Source organism: Caretta caretta, chromosome 20, assembly GCF_965140235.1.
Source record: "Caretta caretta isolate rCarCar2 chromosome 20, rCarCar1.hap1, whole genome shotgun sequence".
In the NCBI taxonomy this organism is placed as follows: domain Eukaryota; kingdom Metazoa; phylum Chordata; order Testudines; family Cheloniidae; genus Caretta; species Caretta caretta.
Genome location: NC_134225.1, coordinates 243,977 through 270,875, shown reverse-complemented (window position 1 = coordinate 270,875; position 26,899 = coordinate 243,977). Strand labels below are relative to the sequence as shown.

General features: G+C 51.3%; 2 protein-coding genes across 5 annotated transcripts in view; both read right to left on the bottom strand.

Annotated features, from left to right (window-relative positions):
• Positions 1–1,081: 1,081 nt before the first annotated feature.
• SMARCD1 (SWI/SNF related BAF chromatin remodeling complex subunit D1) lies at positions 1,082–14,211 on the bottom strand. Its single transcript, XM_048831644.2, has 13 exons — positions 14,021–14,211; positions 12,899–13,086; positions 11,658–11,700; positions 11,427–11,549; positions 10,954–11,076; positions 9,768–9,884; positions 6,702–6,803; positions 6,412–6,573; positions 6,168–6,265; positions 5,505–5,640; positions 4,707–4,829; positions 4,303–4,404; positions 1,082–2,924 (listed from the first exon to the last, which is right to left on the bottom strand). The coding sequence occupies exons 1-13, from the start codon at positions 14,174–14,176 to the stop codon at positions 2,871–2,873; spliced, it is 1,527 nt and encodes a 508-aa protein (XP_048687601.1). The 5' UTR covers positions 14,177–14,211; the 3' UTR covers positions 1,082–2,870.
• A 6,478-nt stretch (positions 14,212–20,689) lies between these two features.
• The window catches only part of ASIC1 (acid sensing ion channel subunit 1), a 119,991-nt gene continuing 113,781 nt past the window's right edge, over positions 20,690–26,899 (bottom strand). For all 4 annotated transcript variants that reach the window (XM_048831910.2, XM_075121420.1, XM_075121421.1 and 1 more), the window contains 3 exons: positions 25,789–25,868; positions 25,130–25,234; positions 20,690–24,016 (listed from right to left, as the gene is read on the bottom strand). In XM_048831910.2, the coding sequence (XP_048687867.1) occupies positions 23,912–24,016; positions 25,130–25,234; positions 25,789–25,868 (290 nt within the window). In that variant the 3' untranslated portion in view covers positions 20,690–23,911. The remainder of the gene's footprint in view (positions 24,017–25,129; positions 25,235–25,788; positions 25,869–26,899) is intronic.

The following is a 26,899-nucleotide window of genomic DNA, read 5'->3' as shown; positions in this document are numbered from 1 at the left end:
TGAACGAAACCTCTGCAAAATATGGCATGGAAATCAGTGCAGAGAAAACCAAACTGATGACAAACAAATGTGATGGGATCAGCTCTCATACCACTGTCAGTGGACAAGAACTGGAGACAGTGAAACAGTTCAAGTATTTGGGGGCAATCATCACAGATGAAAGATCCAAGGCAGAAATTTGGGCAAGAACTGCACAAACAGCAGCAGCGGCAAAGCTAAAGCCAATTTGGAGGAATAAGAACATCTCCCTAGAATCCAAACTGAAACTGCTGCAGGCACTGGTCATTTCCATTTTTCTGTATGCGTGGGAGACACGGACCATTGTGGCAGAACTTGAACGGAAAATACAGGTAGTAGAGATGAGATACTTCCGTAAAATCCTGGACACCTCCTACTTTGACCATGTCACTAACGAAGAGGTCCGCAACATCATCACCCAATGCGCTGGGTCACATGAAGACCTCCTGACGACCGTAAAGAAGCGCAAGCTGAAGTGGTACAGCCATGTAACAAGATCTGGCCTATCCAAGATCATCCTCCAAGGGACAGTTCAGGGGAAGAGAAGAAGAGGTAGACAGAAGAAATGGATTGACAATGTAAAAAGAGTGAACAGGAATGGACTTCATGGAGTCTCAAGCACTGACACACAATTGTCAGGGGTGCAGACAACTGGTTGATTGCTCATCAATGAGGGGGCCCCCAACGGCCAATGCGGTTATGGGAGTGATGATTATGATAGGGTAAAAGCACACAAAACACCAGATTTCACAGTCCATGATGTGTTTTTCATGGCCATGAATTTGGTAGGGCCCTATAAATAACGTAGCACCCTCCAAATTCCACATAATTTTAAGGTGAGTCAAATTTGGACCATATAAACAAGCTGTCTTCCTTTTAAAAGGGAGTGGTGTCTAGTGTTCTTGCTTGCTCTCCCTCAATGAACAGAGCTCCCACTACACAAGGGGCTTTGAAGGTGCAAGCAGGAAGTCATTTAATCTCTTCCACAGTAGTTATGTGACAGAAGCTGTCTGTTACACAACTACAAACTGCCATTCGCCAGCACAGAAGGAGGGCAAGCGGCTTCCTTCACAGGAGGCTTTTATTAAAATTGTGTGACATCTACAAGGATACAGTACAAAAAAAATTTTGGTCCATGAAAAACCATAATCAGTTAATAAAAACAGTAATTCTGCAACAGCTACACTTGCCTAGGCAATATCCAAGTATCCTTCACTATTACTTGCCCTGAGGGGCCGGTAGTCTGCATTAACCGGCACCGGGACTTCAGCCCCTGGTGCTACAAAGGGGCAATTCTTTAAGGGTCCAAAGACAGAAGGGAGGGAAGGTTGGAAAGTCTATTACTCACAGACAAGCAGTCTCTCTCTCTCTCTCACTCACACACACACACACAGGCTTACAGGGGCTCCCAATTTCATAGCAGCCCCCCAATCACACTCCAGGGTAGTGTGAGGCTGTTTGTCAGTAACATGATTTTGCAGCTAACATCAGGAGAGCACAACCAACTGGGTTCTGAGTCCACTCACTTTACAGTCCCAAAAAGGAATCTGAGCAGAAATATTTAGCCCCAGGTGAAGAGAGGCCCCACCTCCCAACATGCCCTGCTGCACACACATGGTCCTGAGGACAAAGAGCACAAGAGTGCCACTAAATTAATTCATTAGCTATTCATTCCATGTCTAGGCTGCTACTCTCTCAGCTGGAGAAAACCCATTTGCACATACTTGATCACCTGCCCTGTGACAGCCCCAGAACCTGCTCTATGCCCAAACATGAAAGACAACAAAGCAGAGGAGCCCTGACTTCTTCTAATTTGCTTATTTGTTTGGGGCTGTTTGGTAGAGGCCCAGGCTGCCTCCTCACATCCTCAGATATATGAAAGGGAGCATTCACTTCACCAAAGGCAGAGATGCAGGATCATCATCAGCCTGGTCCAAGAAATGACCCTAAGGCTTTATACTTCTGCGTAATCCCACTGCAAGGAGGAGCTGCACTTGATGCATTCCCCACTCCCTGCAGCAGGAAGAACAAGCAGCCTTTGGCAAGACTGCATTGCTGCTCCATCCTGCACGTTAGAGCTACGCTTGCAGCTCCCTTGGCATGCAGTAGGGTCATCTCTTCATAGCTCCTTCATTTCTGTGCTGAACCAGTGTGTCCGTCGTGATCCAGGGCTGGAGCAGCCTCCTAGGGAACACGAAGGGAGCTTTAACTAAGGAGACAGACACGATGGGAAAAGCAATTCTCTGCATAGCACAGAAACCCTTTCTCAAGAGAGGAGAGTCCTACAAGGAGGGATGATGCAAGAGCACCCCCCACAGGGGGAGAGTGTGCGCCAACATGCAGGAGCTCTGCCTGCTGCGTCTCATGGACCTTGGGAAGTGAATGGCCACGGGCTTCTGTCCGCATGGCAGATCCAGAAGGGCTCATGCTGAGAGGCTTTCCAGCCCCACATTCTCTGGGGTGCAAGAACTAGAGCCCAGTTTTGGAGAAGGGGCTGTGGTAAGTTTCTGAACTCAAGAGAAGTTTTGAGCCTGCAGCAACACTGGATATTGGGGGCATTACAGGCAACACAGAGACAAGGTGGGCTCGCAAGAGCTCCGAGACTGACAGGGCCTCAGTGAGGGAGGAAACCAGGTAGAAGTGTGTGACCCTTTGAGCCTGTCTGCTTGCTACATCCCCAAAGCCCCACGGGGCTCTGGAGTCACACTGATACAGACACTGCCAGAGGTGAGTAATGGCTGCAGGTCTCTACGCTGGAGTGGGGGTTGTGTGGGCCTAAACAGTGAACTCTGCAGCGCTCAGTCTCCACAAGTAGCTGTGATGCCTTCTGATCAGGGGAGGAGTGGGGCAGCTTATGTGTTGCGGATTCCCAGTGCCTGCTCCAGCTCCTGCCGTCTCTGCTGCACCTGTGGGAGGAGAAGCCAGATCCCCTGCTTTAATACACTTACAGTGAATGGTAAGTCAGAGTCTGAATAACAACTGTTCCTAGCCTGGAGGAAGTGAAGGAACGATGAGCCCAAACCCATCCACAGCCCCTGGGAAAGAAACAGGACTCCTTCCTCAGCCGGGCTATGTCTTTCCTGTTGGCTCCCTATCCCCGCCTCCTTAATCCTGTCCATAGTACAGCCCATAGGTTACAATGTGTTCCACAGGCTAGTGAAGGATGCACAAATTGCACATTAGGGAGGCTGCACTGTCTAGTGGTTAGATGAAGGGAATGGAAGTCAGGACTCCGGGGATCTAACGCCAGCTCTACCAGTCATTCATTGCATGAACTGGGGCAAGTCTGTGCCCTGATGTCCCCATTTTGAAGTGCAGCCAATACCTCCCTCCTCCAGGGCTATGAGGGAATTAGCACATGTGCAAAGCACTTCAGCCTCTGACACAAAAGGCTAATAAAATGGCAAAGAATCTTTTTCTTTTTTTTTTTTATTAACAGTTTGCTTAACAAGAAGCCTGTGATGGGGCAGTTTCAGTTTCATACAGGGGATTTTGGGGCGTGGCTCCAGCTCTCTGCCAGGGCCCACATCAACTCTGCACTAGCTGTGGGCTGCTACCATTCAGAGTTCTGAAAGCAAAGGCCAAACCAGCATGCATCCCATGAGAGGGGGACGGCCTCTCTTCACAGCTTCATTGCACAAGGAACTCCTAAGGAAGGAACTCCTAGGAAGCAACTCCACCCCAGCAAGCCCAAGGACCATGGTTCTGGCTATGATATAAAATCGATGTCTGTGTAAAAACCATGGATTTAAATGGGAAGAGGCTGGCTAGGTGGGGGTGAGGGCTAACACTAGCTCTGCATGACCTGGTTTTGATCCTAATTGGATCCAAACCAGCAAATACTTTGATGAGGTCTTTCTAGCTCTGGTGACTGTTTACTGGCAGTTACTCCTGGGGCGAATTCTGTGCCACCGTGCCTCTGCATTTATTTATTGACAAACAAAACTTGCATAATTTTGAAGTATTGTGAGCAGAATTCACTCAGGAGTAGGCAGTACAAGACCACCCCACAAAGTTGCAGCACTGTATCTGAAGCAATAGGACTTAGAATAGCTGGGCTGTGGCAAATCCAGGTCCAAGGTGCACTGGTCAAGTTGTGTGTGGGTATCCAGGATTGGAACAGAAGGGTGCTGGAGATCAGGACTGAGATGCATCAGCAGAACTAGGTGGTTGAAACTCTGTATACCTGGCTGCACTACGCCCAGCTTTAGCGAACAGCATCTCCCTACAAGCAGAATAGCAGCTACCAGGTGTGGATGGATTCCCTCAAATGGGAACGCTCACCTTGGAGTAGAAGTATCTGCACACGGCTTCCTGAGCCCAGGGCTGGAAGTAGAATTCAGCTCTACGCTCCTCTTCTGGATTCCCAACAACATCAGTCATGGTCTGGAGGCACGAAAAAAGAGCAGCTTATAACCCAGAGTCATGCAGCTGCCCACGTTACTCTCACAACCCACCCCATGTCCTGGGCTACCCACAAGCACTGTCCCCAAGCAGACTCCAGCAAGACCTGGCCCAGCCAGTGCTGTCAGATTGAAATCCTGGCACTCAATTCCAATTTTTGGCGTGGCTACAGACCTGCAAATTGTGCCCCTGCATGGATCTCAGCTGCTAACTGAACAAAAAGAGTCTGATTGGATGGAGTGAGCTTCTGTTTGCCTCCACACAAAAGGGAAAAATCTTTTTACCTTTAGATCTCGGCACTGTGACTGAAGCCAGTCATTGATGAAGCCTTGGGGGTCACGGGCAAAGCTCAGCATGAATTCACGTTGTGTCTTCAGCTGATTAATGGTTTCTATTGTCTCATGGATCTGAGAGAGAAAAAGGTAGTAACAGGGTATTGCTGAACCAGGTTACGAGGCCAACCCAACACAGAGGCAAGACAAACCAAAGGGTCCAGGATGTTAAGATCGAAAACTCTCTTATTTCCTGGTTGACCCAGATGTGTAACATACACCCCACCCCACATCCCTCTTCCTGTAGAGACAGGGCGGTAGGTTCAAGTTAATGCACTGACATGCAGACTCAGGACATTCAGCACCTTTCATCCAAAGATCTCACTGGCCTTTAACTACCAGGAAGCCTGGCAAACCCTCTAAGATGTAGCTTCACGTTACTCCCCTGTAATGAGATAGGCAAGTCACTTCATTCTGTGCCTCTAAGGTCTCAGGTAGACAAGCTGGGAAGAGGATCCAGCAGTCCTGACTCCCAGTCCCCTGATCTAACCATTAAACCAGTTTCCCTCTAATCACTCACTTTCAAATCTATTTTCTTGATAAGTAAAAAGACTGTCACTATCGGATTTGTGTCACAGAAATGGTGCCACCCTGGCAGAAATGTTGCCCTCACTGTTCCAGATCCCAAATATAAAGTCACTAAATGAATCCATATTAAAAGCTGCAAGAAAGCTCTCTCTGCAACACTGTGCCAGCCAACCTCATCCCAGCACACAAACTCTAGCTGGAAGGGCAGGATCCAGCATCTACCTTGTTATCCAGGGCAGCGATTTCCTGCTGGCTGGCTGTGGACAGCAAGAAAGAATTCATCTGAGTTTTAAGAGTATCATCCACTTCCACATCGATGTCATAGCAGGCGGTTTTTTTCTGGTCGTTTGGGTCAACACTATGGACATCAGCAAGAGAACACCCAGAAAAAGCGAGAAGCCTGAGTCAGTGCTTGAGTGCATCCTTACTAGCACCTCTAAGCTCCATAGGTTGAGGGGTGCGGGTAGGGAAGACAGTATTAACTTATGCATTACATTTGGTTTTCTGTAACAGAGGAGCAGGAAAACACTTCACCTCCCTAGTCGCACATCATGCATGCAGCACAGGGGACCAGGAGCTTACAGTCTAGACAAGTGCAGTGCAAAGGCTCAGAGTTCAAACATAAGAGTGCACGCGCGCAGTGTGGAGGTCAGTGTTGGCAGAAGGAAAAAGCAGGGATTTACAGAAGGGGTGCTTGGTGAATGGGAAAAAGAGGCTGCTGAATGCACGCAGGGCAGAGTGAATAAAGGCATGGAAAAATGGAGAGGTGCAGGAAGTTCAGCAGCTTCTGAAACTGACTGTAACAAGGAGCATCTCCCCATACAAGTCTCTCTAGCTCTCTTATCCGCCCCTCCCAACAAACAGTGCCTCAGGGGCCAGTCTCACCTGATCACATGGTTAATGATGATTGGTTCTGGGGGCATGAGCAAAGCGTGCAGCCTTTGAGGAATCTCAGAGAACTTCATCCGCTGAGACTCAAATATCTGCAAGAGAAACAAGGAGTGGGGTGGAAAGCAGCTCAGTGCTGGAAAAGGGGCAGCCTGGAGAATCTCTGGTTCCTGGCAACAGAAGCCAAAGCTGTCTCTTGCCCCTAACATGCCGCCCCACCCCAAGTTGGAGACACCTTTACCTGCTGGAGATACTTGTCGCAGATGACATACTCCCGCTCATGGGGATCCTGTAGCTTGTGGGTCTTGATGTACTGCCACAGTGCCTGGATGATCACTGGGCGGGTCTGGGTATGAATCCCCAAGAGACGAGCCAGGCGGGGGTCCAGTTTGAACTGTGGAGGCTGAGGAGACAAGAGCATGACAAAGGTTGGGGTAAGGATGATGCAGCTACAGATAGTGCTCATCCAAGTCACAACTCAGATGCTAAGGCACTGCACACTCCCCATCTGCATCGTACCAGCCTGCCTACCTGATAATCCAGCATCAGGAGGACAGTACAGCGCACATTCACATCCCCAGGCCTCTTCACCTGGAAGCCATCTGTCTCCTGGGTAGTAGCAGTTCTGTGCCACTGGAAAAAACACAGCAGAGGAGGTGGTTAAAGAACACAGACTGCCAGGTCATTCCCTCTGCTCCTGCTGCCTGCCAGGCACAACATTTACCTGCAATTGCCATTTACTGATGACACAAACTCCTCCCCAGAAAGATCCTGCCATCTGACAGCATGTGATCTCTGCCACGTGCCCTGGACTCTACAGACAGTTGTGGTGGCTCTGACAACACCTATGAAAGGAGGTTGGAACTCCTGCGTTGAATAGTGTGAAAAGCACACAGCTCACCAGTTTTAAAGTTCAAGATTACTATCATGGAGCATCAGGGGAGAATTATACGGATGAAATGTGAACTCACAAGAGTCAAGTGGCCGCAAAGAGGCTTCATTTATTTGGCATGGACCACGTTGCTGTCGTGCGGAACACAATGCCATCCACAGCCTCAGAAAAAACTCTGACAGCAATCAAAAAGGCTGACAAAGGAGGTGCTGTTGTCATCATGAATAGATCGGAATATGAACAAGAGGCTGCTCGACAGCTCTCCAACACCACTTTCTACAAGCCATTACCCTCTGATCCCACTGAGAGTTACCAAAAGAAACTACAGCATTTGCTCAAGAAACTCCCTGAAAAAGCACAAGATCAAATCCGCACAGACACACCCCTGGAACCCCGACCTGGGATATTCTATCTACTCCCCAAGATCCATAAACCTGGAAATCCTGGGCGCCCCACCATCTCAGGCATTGGCACCCTGACAGCAGGATTGTCTGGCTATGTAGACTCCCTCCTCAGGCCCTACGCTACCAGCACTCCCAGCTACCTTCGAGACACCACTGACTTCCTGAGGAAACTTCAATCCATCGGTGATCTTCCTGATAACACCATCCTGGCCACTATGGATGTAGAAGCCCTCTGCACCAACGTTCCACACAAAGATGGACTACAAGCCGTCAAGAACACTATCCCCAATAATGTCACGGCTAACCTGGTGGCTGAACTTTGTGACTTTGTCCTTACCCATAACTATTTCACATTTGGGGATAATGTATACCTTCAGATCAGCGGCACTGCTATGGGTACCCGCATGGCCCCACAGTATGCCAACATTTTTATGGCTGATTTAGAACAACGCTTCCTCAGCTCTCGTCCCCTAACGCCCCTACTCTACTTGCGCTATATTGATGACATCTTCATCATCTGGACCCATGGAAAAGAAGCCCTTGAGGAATTCTACCATGATTTCAACAATTTCCATCCCACCATCAACCTCAGCCTGGTCCAGTCCACACAAGAGATCCACTTCCTGGACACTACAGTGCTAATAAACGATGGTCACATAAACACCACCCTATACCGGAAACCTACTGACCGCTATTCCTACCTACATGCCTCCAGCTTTCACCCTGACCACACCACACGATCCATCGTCTACAGCCAAGCTCTGCGATACAACCGCATTTGCTCCAACCCCTCAGACAGAGACAAACACCTACAAGATCTCTATCAAGCATTCTTACAACTACAATACCCACCTGCGGAAGTGAAGAAACAGATTGATAGAGCCAGAAGAGTACCCAGAAGTCACCTACTACAGGACAGGCCTAACAAAGAAAATAACAGAACGCCACTAGCCGTCACCGTCACCTTCAGCCCCCAACTAAAACCCCTCCAACGCATTATTAAGGATCTACAACCTATCCTGAAGGATGACCCAACACTCTCACAAAACCTGGGAGACAGGCCAGTTCTTGCCTACAGACAGGCCCCCAATCTGAAGCAAATACTCACCAGCAACCACATATCACACAACAGAACCACTAACCCAGGAACCTTTCCTTGCAACAAAGCCCGTTGCCAACTGTGCCCACATATCTATTCAGGGGACACCATCACAGGGCCTAATAACATCAGCCACACTATCAGAGGCTCGTTCACCTGCACATCCACCAATGTGATATATGCCATCATGTGCCAGCAATGCCCCTCTGCCATGTACATTGGTCAAACTGGACAGTCTCTACGTAAAAGAATAAATGGACACAAATCAGATGTCAAGAATTATAACATTCATAAACCAGTAGGAGAACACTTCAATCTCTCTGGTCACGCAATTACAGACATGAAGATCGCTATCTTACAACAAAAAAACTTCAAATCCAGACTCCAGCGAGAAACTGCTGAATTGGAATTCATTTGCAAATTGGATACAATTAATTCAGGCTTGAATAGAAACTGGGAGTGGCTAAGTCATTATGCAAGGTAACCTATTTCCCCTTGTTTTTTCCTAACCCCCGCCCCCTCCTCAGACGTTCTTGTTAAACCCTGGATTTGTGCTGGAAATGGCCCACCTTGATTATCATACACACTGTAAGGAGAGTGGTCACTTTAGATAAGCTATTGCCAGCAGGAGAGTGGGGTGGGGGGAGGTATTTTTTCATGCTTTGTGTGCATAAAAGATCTTCTACACTTTCCACAGTATGCATCCGATGAAGTGAGCTGTAGCTCACGAAAGCTTATGCTCAAATAAACTGGTTAGTCTCTAAGGTGCCACAAGTACTCCTTTTCTTTTTACATTCCCAATGTTACCAGACTTGCTCCAAGTATGGGGAACAGAGGAGACAGGCACTTATGGTCTGTGTCTTTGCACTTTACACAGGAGCATCTTTTGCCTAGAGCTTCACATACACTAATTTTGAAAAGCTAAGGGACTCTGATACTGTTCTTATTTATCAGAATGGAGCAGAAAGGGCACAAACAAAAAAGTTATCTTCTTATCCAACAAGCTTCAACCCCTCTGAGGGAGGTTAGCATTATCCCCATTTCACAGACAGAGACAAAGAGGTGAAGCGATTTGCCCCAGGGCTCCTTGCAAGTCAGTAGCAGAGCTGGGCTCAGCACTCAAGAGTTCCTAGCTTCCAGAATGACATGGTTGCCAAGACTCTGAACTCCATTTGGAGATGATATAACTAAGTATAGCTTACCTCCACCAGGTGATTGTCTGGGCCATACAGGTCCTTGTCCAGCTCGATCACCAGAGACTTGAAGAAGGATGAGAATTTCCTTTTCTGTTTGGTGGCATCGTATTTGGACAGAGCAGCCTGCAGCACAGACAGGAAGAGGGTTAGGGCAGACAAGGCCAGCAGTGGAGCACACCCAGCACATACAACAGCACTGTTCGGAACTGAACAATCCAACTCCCATTTACTGATACCAAATCCACCTCTCCCTCCAAAACCTCAGCATGGAGCCAATGGCATGTTTGCTCGTTGCCTTGGCCTCTTTGCTGTCTGTTCTATCCCTTCCCCCCACAACCTCTGTCATTCATCCATTTGCCTTCCACAAAGGGGAAGAAGCCCAACAGCACAGGGATGAAAAGTAATGGGACTAAATTCTGAAGTGCAGGGACAGATTTTACATCCAATACAGATGTTCCATGGGAATCCCTTGCCAATAACCATAGCACAATGCCATGTTTGACTAGCTTCCTGTGAGACGGATTCAAGGCTTCCTCCAGGCCCAGGGCAGTCACATTAATACAGAAAGATTAAAGCCCAAGGAGCCCTATTCCAAAATTGCACTAGAGTTACTGGCCCAAGACCTAAGAAGGAACCATACTACCCATGATAAACCCTGACCCTTCCCTTCTGTTTGCAAATCCAGTCTCGAGGCCAATTCCTCATAGCAGACTAGAGACTTTTTTTGAGAGGGGAACGAACTCACAACCCTGTCATGTGCAATCTTTGTGTCTGCTTTCAGAGGTAGGGAAGGCAAGTGTCACAAATCTGCTCCCACCATCAATCCTCTTAGCTATAAAGAGCTAAGTATTATTACTGTAGTGTCCTACCTCATGGGGTGGCCAACTGGTTTGGCCCTCTTACCCTCTCCCCCTTCTCGTCAGACTCCTTGGGCAGGTACGAGCGAGAGAGGATACATTCATAGAGTCCAAGGCCAGAAAGGACCATTGTGATCATCTAGGATAGAGGGCCCCTAGTTCCATTCTCAGACATTAAGCAGTTGGTCTTCACTTCCAACTCCAGACCTTTGAAAGCTTCTTCTTTGGTCACAACCCAACAGGGTTTAGCTCCCACACCCATTCATCTCATCTTATCTGGAGAATTAATGCTGGTCCCTCGCCCTTCCCAGAGGGGCTGGGTGCCTCACACTCACGTCCTCGAGCAGCCGCCCTTCCACCCGGAGCTCCCACGAGGCAACAGTCCCTTCACCATCTTCCGCGTCCGACTTGGCTGGATTGAAGGTGTTGGAGATAAAAATGCGCAGCTTTCGCTTTTGCTAAGAGGAAAAGCATCAGCTAAACGTTAACAGCAAAATGCAGAAGCCAATAAACACGCTCAGGCCACAGCCACAATCAAGAAACCACAGGATCTGGACTCATTTTTACCTCCTGCACCTGAGAAACAGTGACAGACCAGAGAGCAAGCCAGGCAAAGAGAGGGTCAGCAAGCACCCCTGACTGCACTCTGAGGCTAAAGTCCAGGATAGGACATTGACCCTCAATACATCACACTCCCTAGAGCCTTTACAGACCCACCCAAATGCCATATAAGTCAGTCCTGTTTTCTCAGTTCAGGCACAGGTCTCTAGGCACCCCAGCAAGAAACCTGAGCACTATCCTCCTTTACCTTAATGGGTCGTTTCAAGGCCTCCTGGATATCCAGACGTTTCCTCATGATTGTCTGGTCCAGTTTCCTTTCAAATGCCAACAGATCCATGTAGGCCTGAGACTCTGGTACCAGTTCACGAATCTATGGCAAAGCACAAGCCAATCAAGAACGCTGCTTCTCTCCCCCTGAAACTGCTGAGAACTCAGAACTACAGCAGCAGAGGCAGCAAAAGTAAAAAACCTCACTCACCCTCTGAGGTAGAATTTTGTCAGCCATTTTCTTTTTCTTAGCACTGTTTAAAGAAGGATACACACATTAACATGGCAACCAGTTTGTCCCGCAAACAGTCGGAACACAAGAAAAGGAGCAAGGATGTGGGTTTATTCTCAGGTTTGTGACTCTGCTACGAGGGGCACTTGCTCCTCAACATCTGTCTCAGTCTAGTCCTCCTCTCTTTCAAAGGATGTTTATTGTGACTGTCAATCTCTGTACAGACACCTTCCTTACCCACCCTTTCTCCCCACAGCCACAGCAGGATTGAAACTCTAACGCTGCAGAGCTCAAAAGCACCGACAAGACCAAGACCACGTGATTATTTGAACATTTCAAGTCTCCCAAGAGGTATGAATAGCTGGGGTTGCCCTGAGTTTGGAGAGGTGTTTGGTTAAATATTATTTTGATACAGAGTGGCTCCCAGGCTTGATTGAATATTAAGTTGGACTTCCTAACAGATAAGTTTTTTAAGCCAGGAGATACTGTTGAGCAGTATCAAGTGACAATGACGTGTTAAAAAATAAAAAAAACTTACTCTTGCATAGGAGCTGAGTATTATTATCTGAAGCTCCCATCACCCAGTAAAGTAGCTGCACAAAAAGTCTACATCAGTTTGAGCCACCCATGTAAAACAATTAAAGAATAAAGTCCAAGAATGTGCTGGCAGCAAGAGAGAGACGGAAATCCTAGATGTAGTGACCCAAACAACAAAGCATTGTGCTGATCTCTGACATCAGCAGCAAGTGTCTGAATTACTGAGTATTGGTTAATCCATTTTTGCAATGTAGCCAACTAGCATACAAAGGGATTTATTTTGATACGATGGACAAGAATTTATTATTTGGTCTCTATATTTTCTGGAGGGTCATAAATGGCCTATTTCAATTTAGATATTGCTTTCTCGATGAGCATTTTTCTTCCTTAACCACTTCAGATCATGTCTGCTTGTTGTGGACAGAGTCTCCGTGGTACTTTTGTAAGGGTGGGTGGGGAGGATGCACTGGTGTTTTGGACAAAATCTGCCTGACCCTGAATGACTATTTAGCAATGTGCTGTGCACTGGTTCGCTCCAGCCTTCCACCTCAGAGGTGGCTGCATTTTGCTGATATTATAGTTCTACAACTTGTGAAAGACTTTGGTGTCTTTCATGAAGAGGCACTAAGTGGTCATAGAAAAGATAATTAACCTCAGAACGAGGTGAGAAACTGGCCTCTTACTTGTGGTTACGATTCTGGGCCGCTTGCTGCTGGACCTGCTGGATTTGCTGAGGAGCTGGCCTCTTGCGGGACTGATCCATACCAGACTGGGCCATTCCAGGCCGGACTGAGGGACTCCCACCATATCCTGGGGGACCCATGGAGGGTCCCTGAGGTGTCATGCGGCTGCCTGGCAACATGCCAGGGCGCTGAGGAGAGAAAAACAGGGATCTGGTCTCCATCCGACCCAAACTCTGAAAAGATGGAGACTCCCCAATAAAGGGCAGTTAAGTTCTAAGCACAAGTGGGCTACCAAGCCACACTTGCTGAGCTAAGTATGACACCTGCTAGCACAGGGCCATGTGACTCGTGGGCTTCCTTAGGATGGACTCAGATAGATCACTACAGGGCTAGCAGCTCTAGAGTGGATGCTTCCAAGAACGAATGGGATTGTAACACAGAAACCATAACCCGCAATGCTGGCTATGAGAGACAGTTCTTAATTTCACACACCTCTCCACACTGCAGGCCTTGTGCCCTAACCCCTGCCTACAATTTTCCTCCATGCATTGAATCACCACTCCAACTGCCATCCCCACAAGATGCTCCCCCTCTCCCCCTTCCTACCCCTAATCCTCACCCCACTCATTTCCTCTAGGCTGCCTCGCCTCTCCCTTTTCCACAGTTCACAGCCCAGCTCCTCCCTTCCCAATCAATCTTCTCTTTAGGGTCACCTTTTCACCTGAGAGTAACCCTTACGCAGAGCGCCCCTGACTTCACTGCAGGGTGACCTCTCTCACTCCCACCCTGTGGTGCCCCCAATTTCACCCAAACATTTCCTCCTCCTCCTCCTCCTCAAATACCCACCGCAGTTTGCCACTTCACCTCACCCTGCACCTAGGCCCCATTTCTTCCCCACGTCTCCCTCGCCCTGAGCCCCAGCTTGCCCTGAGCCCCCTCCCTGGACCCTCGCTCACGCCTGGGGCGCCCCTTGCCCCCGAGACACCCCCCACCCCACGCAATGCCCCCACCTTCGGAAACGCTGCCTCCCCCTTTACCGCTCCCAAGGGGGCACCGCGGCCCGGACCCTCCCCTCCCCCACGCCAGCCTCCGAGCCCGCCCCGCCCCCTCCCCCGGCCTTACCGGGTAGGCGGCGCCCGGCAGCGGGGAGCGGTAGAGGCCTTGGCCGGGAGCCGGGCCCATGCGGACGGGGGGCCCCGGGGTGCCCGGCCCCAGCGCTCCGGCCCCCCCGCTGCCGCCGCTCGGAGTCACCGACTGGAAACCCGCCCGCGCCGCCATCTTCTCCCAGCACAAAGCGGGGGAGGGGGAGGGGGAGCGGGACCGGAACCGGAACCGGACACCGATCATAGAGCGCGTGGGCAGAGCGGCACCAGAGGTGCCATAGATTACTCGGGAGGGTGCAGAGAGATGCTGGGGACGCAGGCTGCCTCCCCCTGCCGCGTGGCGGCCGGCACTGCAAGGGGCCGCGGGCAGCCAAGAGCCCCTGGGGAGGGACTGGGGCAGGGGCAAAAGCCCCCGGGGTGGGCAGTGCAGACGGGGGTAATGTCCAGGGGGGCAGTGCCCATGAGGAAGGGGCAGGGACACACGAGCCTTCAGGAGGCTGCCAAAAATTAGAGCACGCCCTGGCTTAAAGCATCTCCCTGGGCTGCCCAGCTGCGCTGTGCTGCCCAGAACCCCCTGGCTGCCCCGCAGAGAGCCTCAACCTCTGCTTTTAAAAATATCCTAATAAATGTTGAATGGAAATAAAGTGATTCATCAGAACCCAGCTCTGGCCCTGCTTCGGGCATTTCTGGCTAGGGTGGGATTTTGGTGAATGATTTAAAACACGTTTTGTCTCCAAATAGCTTTGATGCAAATGCATGTTCCAAAGGATTTGGGTAACATGTTTGGCTATTGAACCAAACCTCCCAAGGAGCAAGGTTTAGCGCTGCTGGAAAGCACTGCTCTGCTGGAGCTTCAGGGGCTGTTTCCAAGCCAGCTGGTTAGACAGTCCACCTGCTGTGTCTGGCTGGATTGATCATCCCAGTTCTGCTTGCTCACACGAGTGTAAATCAGGAGTAGCCCCATTTAAATCCATGGAGCTAGACTGGTTACGAGGATCAGCCCCTTGGTGTCTGGTGTATGAACAGTGGGGTGTGACCACCCATAGATAAAATGGATTTTTTAAATCTCTGGTCCTGCTTGCAAGGGTGCAGGGTAAATTCCTTGCCAGACAGAAGACACCTTCTACCTGGCAACTGAGCTTTAGCTGCAATTTCCTCTGACTGACACGAGATTTACTGCAAAACATTGGGGTTGGCTAATGTACAATATTGTGCTTTGTTTAATGAGGTAGCTGCAGCACGTGTCAGGAGAAATGCACACTAGGGGGCTCTAGTAATGTCAATGCAAAGTTACCTGTAAAAGATTCTCTTTAGTTTGGAGCAAAACTCTTTCTCCTGTGCTGGTTTGTTATGATGTTGGCTGTTCAGTTCTTTCTAGGTGTGTGTGGGATGCAAGGGTCTGAGTTAGAGCTGCTAGGCCTAAATCTGATCTCTTGTACAATGATCTAACTCCACTGACAGGATTTCAAGTCAAGCCCCGCTTGGAAACGTAGTGGGGAGGTTTACGAGCGAGAGCCAAACTCAGACTTTGAGAGACAGATGCAGTTACAGGAGAGACCGAAAACGGCAAAATTCAGAGAGCGAGTAATAACTGCAGAGCTCTCTGATGTCAAACATGGACAGGAGGGGTTCAGGGAGGGAGAAAGATCAGGGCACACAGGGGCGCTTTGTCATCTCCATCCATGGTCTCTGCAGTCCCAAGTCACCGCAGCCCAGCTAGTGCCAGGCCCACATGTTTGTGGGCATCATAGCAGAAGCACATTAACGGGAGGGCAGAGAACCAAAATCTGTGGAAAGTTTTTAAACTATGGGGGGGGGGTCACTTTGAACTAGCTGCTGAAGGAAATGGAGTGGTGGGGGAGCTGTTTGGAGATGAGGCTTCTCTGCATGTGAGGAAGAGATGGGCAGCAGCATCCTGCCCACGGCAGGGGCTGGAGAGCCAGGCATGTGGGGTGCAGGCCCCACTGCTGCAGCCGCCAGCGTGGGGGCGGGGAATCGAGGCTGGAAGAGCTGAACATTTATTGCCAGGAAATTCAGTACCCATCCACCCCAAAAACCTAGCAACTTGTTTTTGTAGGACCTGCATTATTTAGTGCTATGCTGCCAAGTCCAGCCCTGCTCCTAGCACAGTGCTGATGTGATGGACAGGCCTGGCCCACAGAGCAGCACAGCACAGAAACAGCACCAACTTTCATGAGACCTTAAAACAGAGCAATGCTCGTCAAGTTAGGAGAGACCAAATACTGCCAGGGATGAGGTTTCATTTCCAGGTGTCTTGTGGGATGGGGGGAGGAGGACCCACAAAAGGAACACAGGCTACACCAAACACTTGTGGCCACAAATACACAGCAGTGCATGGACCATATTGCCCTTCCTGAGTGGCTCAGCCCCAGCGCCAGCCTGTAACTACACCAGAGAAATCCCACATGGACCAGTCTGCCCAGCTCAGGTCCTGGCCCCTCAGTGTGGTTGAGACGTGCATCTCACAGAAGGCAGGGTGATTGGCCCAAAGGGCTGTCATTGCCACATGGGCCCCAACCCATGTCATGGCACCTGGCTTCCCAGCACAGCTCTCCCCTGCCCGTATGGTGCTCACTTCACGGCTGTATCATTATATCACAGCTCCTGTGTCTGCTGGCAGCACCAGCAGCGAGCGAAGGGTAAACATGAATGACTGCAGGCCCCCCTGCCTGCGTTTATATAACTCAGCACGATTAATCCTCACGCTGCAGAGGCCACACAACCCACAGGGTGAAAGCACCAGAGTGCCAGCATGGCTTGTGCCCCCCTGTGCTCCAGAGAAAGCTGACTACCTGCAGGTCCCACAGTCCAGACTTCTTCCTCCCTATCAGCTAATGCCTTCTAATCCACTCTGCCTCTCTGGCTGCTGCAGTAATGGAGCTGTAGCCTGTTTCTCTCCTGAGACGAGCAGCTGGATGTGTCCACAGTGGAGTCTTAACTGATTGAGATGGGCCCCAGGAAGCCAAACTCCATTAGTGCCAGAGAGCGGCTCAAAGGGATGCTTGGGACTCTCTAATCTGATTGGCTCCGAGCCTGGAGTATCCAGTGGCAAGTTCGCTGAGTGCCATTTAATTAGGTAGGAGGCTAATGCAATGCTGTTCTGTAGGGGCAGGAATTCTTCTGTGGATGAGGTGTCCTGGGCTTGGTGGGCCTGTTTCCATGCTCAACTCAGTGTCCTGGTGTGGGACTGCAGAGCCACACCATGGGAGGTGCCATAAAACTGAGGTCCTAATCTTTGCGGTTGTGAAAGGCCCTATGGTACCATACATGAGACACATGGTATTAGCACCTGGCCAAATTCCCTGCGGTCTCCCTAACTGCCCACTGCAGTATCCACTGGGCATTGGCTTCCTCTTCACTTCCTGTCCTAAGCTGCTGCATGGCAGCTATGTTTCAACCCAGAAAAGGCCAGGTCTTAGCAGTAGGGAGCTTATCCCTGCATAGAGACTGAGTATCTGGGGCCTTGTGATGAAGAGTGCCCTTTTATCAGGCCTGGAGCCTTTGTGTCAGCACACCAGAGCGGTGCTGGACTCAGGGCCATTTCACAGAACCTCATGCCTGTCAGCAGCAGCCTGAACTCCCCCCCACACACACACCCCTGACCCCCACCAACATGCCACAGCCCTACCCTGGAGGGACCGGCCTAGGAGTGAGAGGAGAGGGAAATTCCTGTGGCCCATTCAGCCCTTGGCCTCTCATGGAGCTACCAACAGGAGGGCTAAGGAGGGCCCATCTTGGTGGTTTTTGTGATGTCAAAACTATGCTGCAACCCACTGGACTCATTCCATGGAATTGGATAGCGATAGGCAAGCAGGCTGAGACAGAGGACTCACTAGCTGCCCAAGTCAGCCATTTGTGACCTGTGCACTATTACATGTCACAGACAGGCTAGGACCAAACCCCAGATCCCTTGAAGTCTGGGGATATTTAGCTCCAGAACTGGCCTTTGCAGCTGGCTAGGCTCCCACTCCCAGCACTCCTGAGCCCTGGCTGTGTTGAGGCCTGAGAACAGGATGAGGTGCAAAGGGTTCATTCTCACTGCATCAGGTACCACCCCCACCCGCCTTACCCCAGCCACAGCCCCATGGTGGCGGTTCAGCCATTGGGCACCAGGTGCTGAGGGAGCAGGCCGGCTTCAAGCTTCCCGCGAAAGCCATGAATGCCAGCAGCACATTGCTCAAGGCTGCAGCGCTGGGAATATTCATGACTTTGCTACTAACAAGGCCCTGTAACCGTAGAGGCCACATTTTCCAGCCATTTAGCTCTGGACAATGACACAGGGTTTGTTTTGTCACCATCTGGCTGCTAGGAGGCAGCAGTGCCCACTTCGAGGGTGCACATCACCAGAGCAAACCCAGGCTGGAGCCCTCCTTATGGTGCCCTGTACTAGAAGGCAGGAGGCTCAACGCCTGGCTAGCGTGTGAAAGGAGGGGCCTAGGATTTCACTGCACTGGGCTCCAGCCCCTGCCCTGAACTTCCGTGTCCCAGCCCCATACCTGCCCAGTGCTGGAATGCAGGGCCCCTACACTTACCCCCCCCCACAAAGTCAGGTCCCAGGATCCATCCTCGTCTGCTCCATGCTGAAATGTGTTTGAGGCCTTGTAACAGGATTCCTACTCACCACTAGCATGCCTGCTCATGGCTACATCTGGGAAAGTAGTTCTTGGGGCATTGGGTGCCCACTTCTGCTCTCTGCAATAGCCTATCCTGCTAACATGTTCCTCTGGCCAGGCCCTTCCTGGGGTTCCGGCAGGACCAGTAGCTAGCAGTGGGACCCGGGCCTGCCTGCTACACCAGCAATCCAGGTCTGTTCAGTCCCTGTCCCTTGGCTCATTCCTACCCAGCCTCTCTCTCTCCCCCCTTGCCTGTTTATGGGTTTACCAGAAGAGTTATGCTACTCCCTGACTATTTCACCCCCTTCTAGCCTCTTGCTAGACTCTTACTCCAGGGCAGGATCACAGGGCTTACTCGCTCCCTAGACTTCCTGCTTGTCCCTAACAAGCTCCCTCATTCCAGAGAGTGATGGCAGACTCCTTCCCCTAACAGCCCCTTCCAGCTTTATAGCACTGCCCTCACCTTTCCACAGCTGGGCTTCATTTGTAATTAACCCAGGTCCTCCTCCTTGCTGGAGATGCCAGGTAACCTGTCTGGCTTCTGGGGCCCTTGTTGCCCTCTCAGGGCTGCTGTGGGGTGCACATCCCTTCATAGGCCTGAAGCCACATTCAGTGCCAGTGAATGCTGACACACAGTATGCACTATGGCCCGCAGCAAACCACACTGACACTCATGGACAGCGCCAGTGTGCAGTGGCCATGCCAGTGCAGTCCCCATAGCTCTGCAGAAGTCTTAGAGCCCCAGCCAGACTTTGCTTAATGGCTGGTTAATTTAGGTTCATTAATTCCCCATGGGGCATGCGGCTTACACTAGTAACTATTCTGTTCCTATTCAAAGACATCCCTCCTCACCTCCACCCGCTGGCAGTCCAGCGCCGCCTCTGGCCCCAAAAGAGCAGGCTGGGAGGGAGTCATGACTGCAGCTGACATGCACTGACATTCATTCTACCGACAGCCCCTGCTGTTCCTATGAAGCCCAATCTGAGCAAGAGGAGTGAGTCTGGCCTTTCTACACTGTCCCCAGCACATCACCGGCCGATGAATCCGATGCATCTGATGAAGTGAGCTGTAGCTCACGAAAGCTCATGCTCAAATAAATTGGTTAGTCTCTAAGGTGCCACAAGTCCTCCTTTTCTTTTTGCGGATACAGACTAACTCGGCTGCTACTCTGAAACCTGTCACCAGCCATGTGTTGCTAAAGTCTCCCTCAGGGACTGGATCCTGCCCTGCATTATGGTGTTAGACAGCCAATTGTTCCTGATACAGCCAAATTAAACAGGTTCTCACCAGGCCCCTGAGAGGGATAAGTCTGGCCTTGTCTCTGCTGAATTTCAGGTTTCTGCCCTGAACCACTGAGGTGCTACAGCTGTGAAAGGTTAGAGGTCACACATTCAACAAAGTAGGAGCAACAGTGTATTTTTCCCCAGACTCTTTGGAAAATGGCTCTTCTGCTTTTGCTCAAACTTTCCACATCAGTTCGCCCTCAGCATGCAGAGGTGAAATCCTGAGGAAGATGAAAAGAGCCCGTTGGAATGGGACTGCTCAGGTGACCTTCCTGCCTGGTGATGCTATGTGTCCAACACAGAACAATAGTAATCAATGGAGACTGGCCCCAGGACAGTGCAGGATCGGGCCTCCTTGTTCCTTTAATCTCACAACATTTAAAGAAAAGGAGGACTTGTGGCATCTTAGAGACTAACAAAGTACTCCTTTTCTTTTTGCGGATACAGACTAACACGGCTGCCACTCTGAAACAACATTTAAAGCCTCCCTTCTAGAGGCTTCAGCCCAGGAAGGCTCTTAAGCACATGTTTAACTTTAAGCATTGCAGTCAATGGGACTCTCTCACAACAGCTGAAGGTAAGTATGTACTTAAGTCATTCCAGTTCAAGGCAAAGGCTTTGTTCTGCAGCAGGTCTCCTCTTTGGTCCTCAGTTTGAGATGCACAACATGAGCCATGTGGGGAGCAAGCAGCTGCCTGGGGTGCTTCTGATTTCCCACCCACAAGCATAGAGTCCTGCAGTCCAGCTGGGGAGAAACAGGCTCAGTCTCTATCCTTTATCTCATCCATTTATAGTATCCTTTATATCATTAAGAGTAGCAGGTATTGATATACAATGCATTTGTCACCTTATTGTGCTTCCTATGAAAATGTGTGTACATAGTACAGATACCAGAGATAATTCAACACTTTATACACTTGAAGGCATTCAGAGATCGGTAACAGAAAAATGGCACAATATCAAGGCCTAAATGCTACTGGATGGGTATCTACACTGATATGCCGCATACAGATATATATATATATATATGTACACACACATATATATATAGTAATATATATTATATATTATATATAAGAAATATAAAATGAGGATGATATAGTAAAATCAGACAAATAAAAAGTGATAAGTTTCAACGGGTGAGCATCAAGGTCAAATCCAAATCCAAGCCCCATCTTTAAAAGCTTTAGAGCATGAGAGTGAAAATAAGAAAGAAAGAAAGAAAAGGAATGAAACTGCACAAAGGAGCCATAAGACAATGTATGGACGTGGCTGACCCGTTTGTCTTTGGGCGAGTGCTAGATACAAAGGCCTGACCCTGGTTCCTAATTTTGGTCAGGAAGTAAAATAATAATAATCATAAAGGAAAAAAAGATTAGAAAAATAATAAAAATGACATTGCAAAAGCTCTTAAAGCTAAGTAGCACTTCATCCCTGCAGAGCTGTCATTTGGTGGAGGGCACAGGGTGGATGCAAGAATTCTGGGGCTGGCCCTGACAGTGGAACAAAAGGATGGAGGCAGCCCAGGCAAGGTCTGGCTCTTGAGTCCCTGGCCTGGCTGCGGAGGGGGTTGGGTTTGTTACACACAAGTCTGGATAAATTCATGGAGGTTAAGTCCATTAATGGCTATTAGCCAGGATGGGTAAGGAATGGTGTCCCTAGCCTCTGTTTGTCAGAGGGTGGAGATGGATGGCAGGAGAGAGATCACTAGATCATTACCTGTTAGGTTCACTTCCTCTGGGGCACCTGGCATTGGCCACTGTCAGAAGACAGGATACTGGGCTGGATGGACCTTTGGTCTGACCCAGTACGGACATTCTTATGTTCTTAAGTCAAACTGACCTCACAGCTCCTCTCCTCTATGTACCAGATTCCCATGGAGGGGCCATGACTGGGCTGGCTCTGCCCACACAGTAGCAGAGACTCTGGGACACAAAGGGCCAAGGGTGGCTGTGAACGACAGGCATGGCTGAAAAACCGAGCTCAGGGCCTGCCATTTTCAGAAGCTGCCGGTGATTTGGGAATTTCATCTGGAGAGGTTGTGGGGAGGGAGAGTGTCTGTGGGTCATTTCTGAAGGGTGGGTGTTTGTGAGTCCCCAGAGGGTTCTGCTTGGTGGAGGGCTTGGCTCAGCTGACCATGGCAGAGCTGAGAGCACAAGCAGGGTCGTGTGGACAGGATCTGTCCTGCTGGAAGCCTCCTTCCGTGGGAAGTTAGCTCAGCCCATGGGCACCAGCTTCCCCAGCCAGCTCTGAGCCACAGGCTTCCCTGGTGTCAGGCTTTTTCTGAGGATGCCTGGCTTCTGGGTGACTCCATGGCAGATGGGAATGCAAAGCCCAATATTTCCTGGGACAGCACCTGCCTGGAGGACATGTGACCGGCCTGGGAAAGCTGGATAGGTGCCTTTTAGGGAGGCATGGCTCCCCCCCCGAAACCCTGTGTCGGACTATCCATAGTGCAGCTCTGGAGTGTAGGCTGTCCTGGGCAGGCTCCCCTTCCTGGCTGATCCCACCTGCATGGGAAATGGCAGCACGATGAGTGTGAGCTTTATCCATCAGTATTTTCTTCGCCTGTTATGCTGACCCTAGTGCTCCCCATAGCACATCCACCCCAGCTGCCTGGCTTGGCAAGCTTATCTGGCAAGGACTGTGCAATAGCAGGGGCTTATGGGCCTGAGGGGGATTCTTCCCTTTATGTGCCCCATTAGCTATGAGGCTTCTGCCTTAGGGGAAAAGGAGGCTGAGGCCTCTTAGGGTTTTTGGAAAGTCCTCCTTGACCCTGCAGCATGGCTACTGTACGGGCCTCATTCCCCTCTCCCACCCCAAGTTACAGTCTTTGGCACTGTCCACACAGAGGGGCCTCTCTGGATGCCTCTGGATTGTGTAGGTTCCAGATATCAGAGTTTGGGCAGGACACTTCTCTGGGGGTGCGGCATGTGGAGGAGGGTGATGGTGAAGGGAGGAAGAACGCTGTGCTAGCTCACAGATGGGGCTATCATTACCCCAGCTCAGTCCACACAGCATCAACCGCTGTCATGTTGGAGGGGACAGGAGCAGGGGAGACCTGGGGGCATCTGCCCTCGAGCTGAACCAACAGCCAGGAAAGGCTCCCAGGCACCATCATGCTCAGAGACTCAGTGCTAGGGGCAGGGGACTAAGTTCAGAGCAAGACTGTGGCTGCTGAATCGGCTGCGGTGCACATGGGACACACAGCGGAAGCTTCTGGGATCCAGCTCTCACCATCAGCCTCTCCCATCCACACTGGAGGTGAAATGCTGAAAGAGGGGCCCAGCAAACATGCTGCCATAGCAGTGGGGGCCCTGGCTCAGAGGACAGGCACCGGGAGCTCCCACCTTTGTGGAGGTGATGCTTCAGTACTAACAGATTCCCCTGCTCTGTGGAGAGCTGGCTCGAGCTGAGTGCAGGGACCAGGCCTCCTCGTGCTCGCTCATAACCCTCCCCCCACCAAGGCTCTCTCCAGTGTGATGCGTGGATGTGGGATAGACATGGAAACCAGGTAAATGGACAGGAATGTGGAACATGGGAGAGGGGTTACTTCCCCCAACGTGACTGCAGCTGAAGGGCTGATTCTTCTGGGCTCCTTTCCCTTTTTAGTTAGAAACAAATTGAGGAGCCAAGGAGGAGCGGGCCAGGTCCTGTGGCCCGGCCCGGTCCATGTGTAGCTCCTACACAGGCTGCAGAGTCAGTACTCTGTGTGTGTGGGGGGTTCGAGGGGGGGGCTGGGACCGGAATGTCCAAGCGTCTCTAAACTATGGGGGGGTGAGGGAGCAGCTGGCGCTGAGTCTGTATCCAGGGTCAGAAACCAACCCAACCGCCTGCCACCTGGCCCTAAACCTGAGGCCATCACTCTTGTTAATGTCCCACTGTGGCGAGGAGCAAGGGCCCCTAGGTGTGTCCCCTCCACGGATGCCCCCCAGGGACAGGGGCCGCTCTCCGGAGGGCTTTGGTAGTGTACGTTGTACATCCAGACGTCAGTTAGCAGGTGAAGTCCTCAAATGTGCCCCGGGCCGGGTGGTGAGGTAGGATGTTGGCTGCATACGTCATCCCGGCTGGGTGGCCCCTTAGGCTCTCGCAGGGATTCTGGGGGCAAGGGAGATGAGGGAAGGAGAGTTAAGTGTGGATGGTCCCGAGCACAGGGAGAAGAGCAGATGTTACAGCGACAGCATCATGCAATGCCTTGATAGAGGCAAGAGTCCAGCCCTCTAGTAATCACAGAGACCAGAGGCTCTGGCAGCATTTGGGGAGCCCAGCAGCTCAGGGGATGTCCCAGAAACACTTAGTGCCCTTGCCCAGGGAGCTCCAGAGCACAGGAGATCTCCATATACCTGGCTGAGTGATGCCACCTCTCATGAACAAAGACCCTGTTTAGAGATGGGCTGCAAGATTTGTGGCTCTTCTGTAATGAGTGAACCAGCTCCCTAGGCCCAATGCCCCTGAGTTTGGGGGATCTGTGCATCTGGGTCCGAACTTTCTGGCTTGGGGTCATGGCCCCAAGAGAACCACAGTTGTCAGCTATCTTCAGCAAGCCAGTCGGCACTGAACTCCGGTGCCTAAATACCATGGTGACTAGCACACTAGCAAGACCTGGGCGGTTTTCTATCCTCTTCCTCTCCAAAGGCTGCCAGCTACCACTCCAGGCAGTCCCAGAGGACAGGGGTACTGGGCACTGGAGCATGAGGCCCCAAGCTGGCATGCTCAGTGCCCTGCTGTTGATCCCAGTCATGTCCTTTCACTGCAGGTTGCTCCCCAGCAATCCCCACAGCACAAAGATCATTCCCACGAGCCACTTTCTGAGCAGCCTATAGGCTTTGGGGGTTCCTAACTTTGGCCTTCAAGGCAGGCAGTCCTCTCTTAGCCCTCCTTGCTAGTTCAGAGGTGAAGGAGCAGGAAGAGGCCAGGACAACAAGGGTGCTAAAGGGAAGGACTGAGATGCATGCCCTATGTATGAGGACCTTGCACAGCGCCTGGCTACCCTACAGCAGGCGCTGGCCAGTGATATGGATCTGCCTGTCTCACAAGCACTCAGCAATCTCCTATAGAACCCCCAGCCCCAGTGGGCTCGCTGAGCAGCTTGGGGGGCACTGCAGGGCAGCATGCTGCCGCTCCCCCAACATAGGGGTCAGTGGAGATGTCGGGGAGTCTAACTGAGCTGTGGCCCACGCCACGAAGAGAAGGGCAGGTTCAGGCACTTACATGGCGTTTCACATCATCCATGCTCAGGGTGACGCCCTTGTCTGTGTTGTTCCTTTTGTGATTCTTTTGGCACTTGGCACGGCGACACAGCTTGTACTTTATGACCTGAAAGTGAAAGCAGCTCCTTGGTGGGATGGCCCCCTCATGGTGACCCAAAGCACCCTGCGTGCTGAGGAGCCGGGGGCACATCAGGGGCACCAGTTAAGGGGGGCAGTGCTGAGGTAAGTCACATGATGAGGGGCTAGTGGAAACAGCACAGGCCAGATCCTGCTCCCAGCCATAGCAAGGTAAATCCAGAGTGACTCCCCATTCTGGACTGGCTGCAGGGTAGCTGAGATCAGAAACTCACCCACAACATATGAAGAGGCTCACAGTTCCCATGGGCAGCAGGGATTTGGGTCCCAGGGGATTGGCAGGAGGCGTGCGAGGCTGGCACCATGCTGAGTGGGAAGGGACTGGGAGGGCAGAGGGGGGCTGGTGGGCGAGACCAGGCAGGGAGCAGGCAGTGAAGTGACATGCAGAGGTGAATGTGAGGAAGGAGCTGTGGGGGAAGCAGTGTGACGAGGGTTGACCTTAGGGGAGCATCTTGGTGCATCATGGGGGATGGTTCTCAACCTCCACAGCAGAGTGGGGTTCCTGGTGATCCCTCCTTCACTCACCTCATAGGCATAATCGAACAGCTCCAGCACGGTCAGGATGCTGGCCCCAATGAACAGCCCCATCTGCCCACCAATGTCGCCTGAAGACAAGAGGGATGAGAGCAGTCAGGGCAGGCTGGCTGAGAGTGGGTGGCCCCTCAGCCACTCAGGGGCTCAGTTATATAGTGTAGGACAGAACAGCTGAGGAATGGAGACAAGACAGAGGGAGGGAGGGAGGGAAAGGAGAAGGCAGCAGCTGCATCTGCCATAGCAGCTCATCCACTTGTAGTGACAGGTTTCAGAGTAGCAGCCGTGTTAGTCTGTATCCGCAAAAAGAAAAGGAGTACTTGTGGCACCTTAGTGGCTCAATAAATGCTCAAATAAATTTGTTAGTCTCTAAGGTGCCACAAGTACTCCTTTTCCTTTCACTTGTAGCGAGAGGCTGGATCTCTCCCCCCGGAGTTCACTCTAGTGGTCTCCGATGAGCCTGTGACACGGACACCCCCTGCCCCTCGGCAAACCAAAACCGGAGGCATCTGGGGATCCTTGGTCCTGACTCCAGGCTGCAGTTTGGTGAGCTCTGATCTGCTGGGCTGGTGAACCTACAAGCTCAGTGACCCTCCACATGGGCTAAGGGCATGGGTTCTGCACCCTCTGCTCACTGGAAGTAGGGGAGCAAGTCCTTCCGCTCTGCGATGAATGGACTCACCAGTGGCCAGGGCTCTGCGCTCCAATGTGAGATTCACTAGGAAGACCCAGGGATGAGGCCAAGGAGCCATGGAGCCCGCAGCCATGCCAGGATTTCCCCAAAGCACCAGGGTTCTGGGGTACAGGTTTTGGCTCTGTGTCCCCAATAAACACCCCTCCGTATGGAGCCAGCAAAGCCTCCGGCCCTTGCGGATGGCTACTCCGAGAGGCCAAATACTCACAGCTCCCATTGATTCTCAGCCCCTCTAGGAATTGAGCCCTGACTCTTCTTGGCCTCTCAAGAAGGTGCTGGGACTGGCTGTCAGGCTCTAGGGCTCTGCACAGGTATGCAGAGCTGCTCCACTGACTCATACCAGCAGCTAGACCAAGTGGGATCTGCTCCATCTTTGGAGTACCGAGGCCCAAGAGCTTCTCTAACGCAAGG

Bases quoted from the DNA above. Each gene is read 5' to 3' on its own strand.
- SMARCD1 (XM_048831644.2), bottom strand. From the start codon at position 14,176: ATGGCGGCGCGGGCGGGTTTCCAGTCGGTGACTCCGAGCGGCGGCAGC. The intron at 6,574-6,701 runs GTAGGCAGGCTG...TTGTCTCCTCAG, and splicing joins TCCTGATGCTGGATTATCAG to CCTCCACAGTTCAAACTGGA. The intron at 2,925-4,302 runs GTGAGCGTTCCC...CTCCTCCCACAG, and splicing joins GCAGATACTTCTACTCCAAG to GTGCAGCAGAGACGGCAGGA.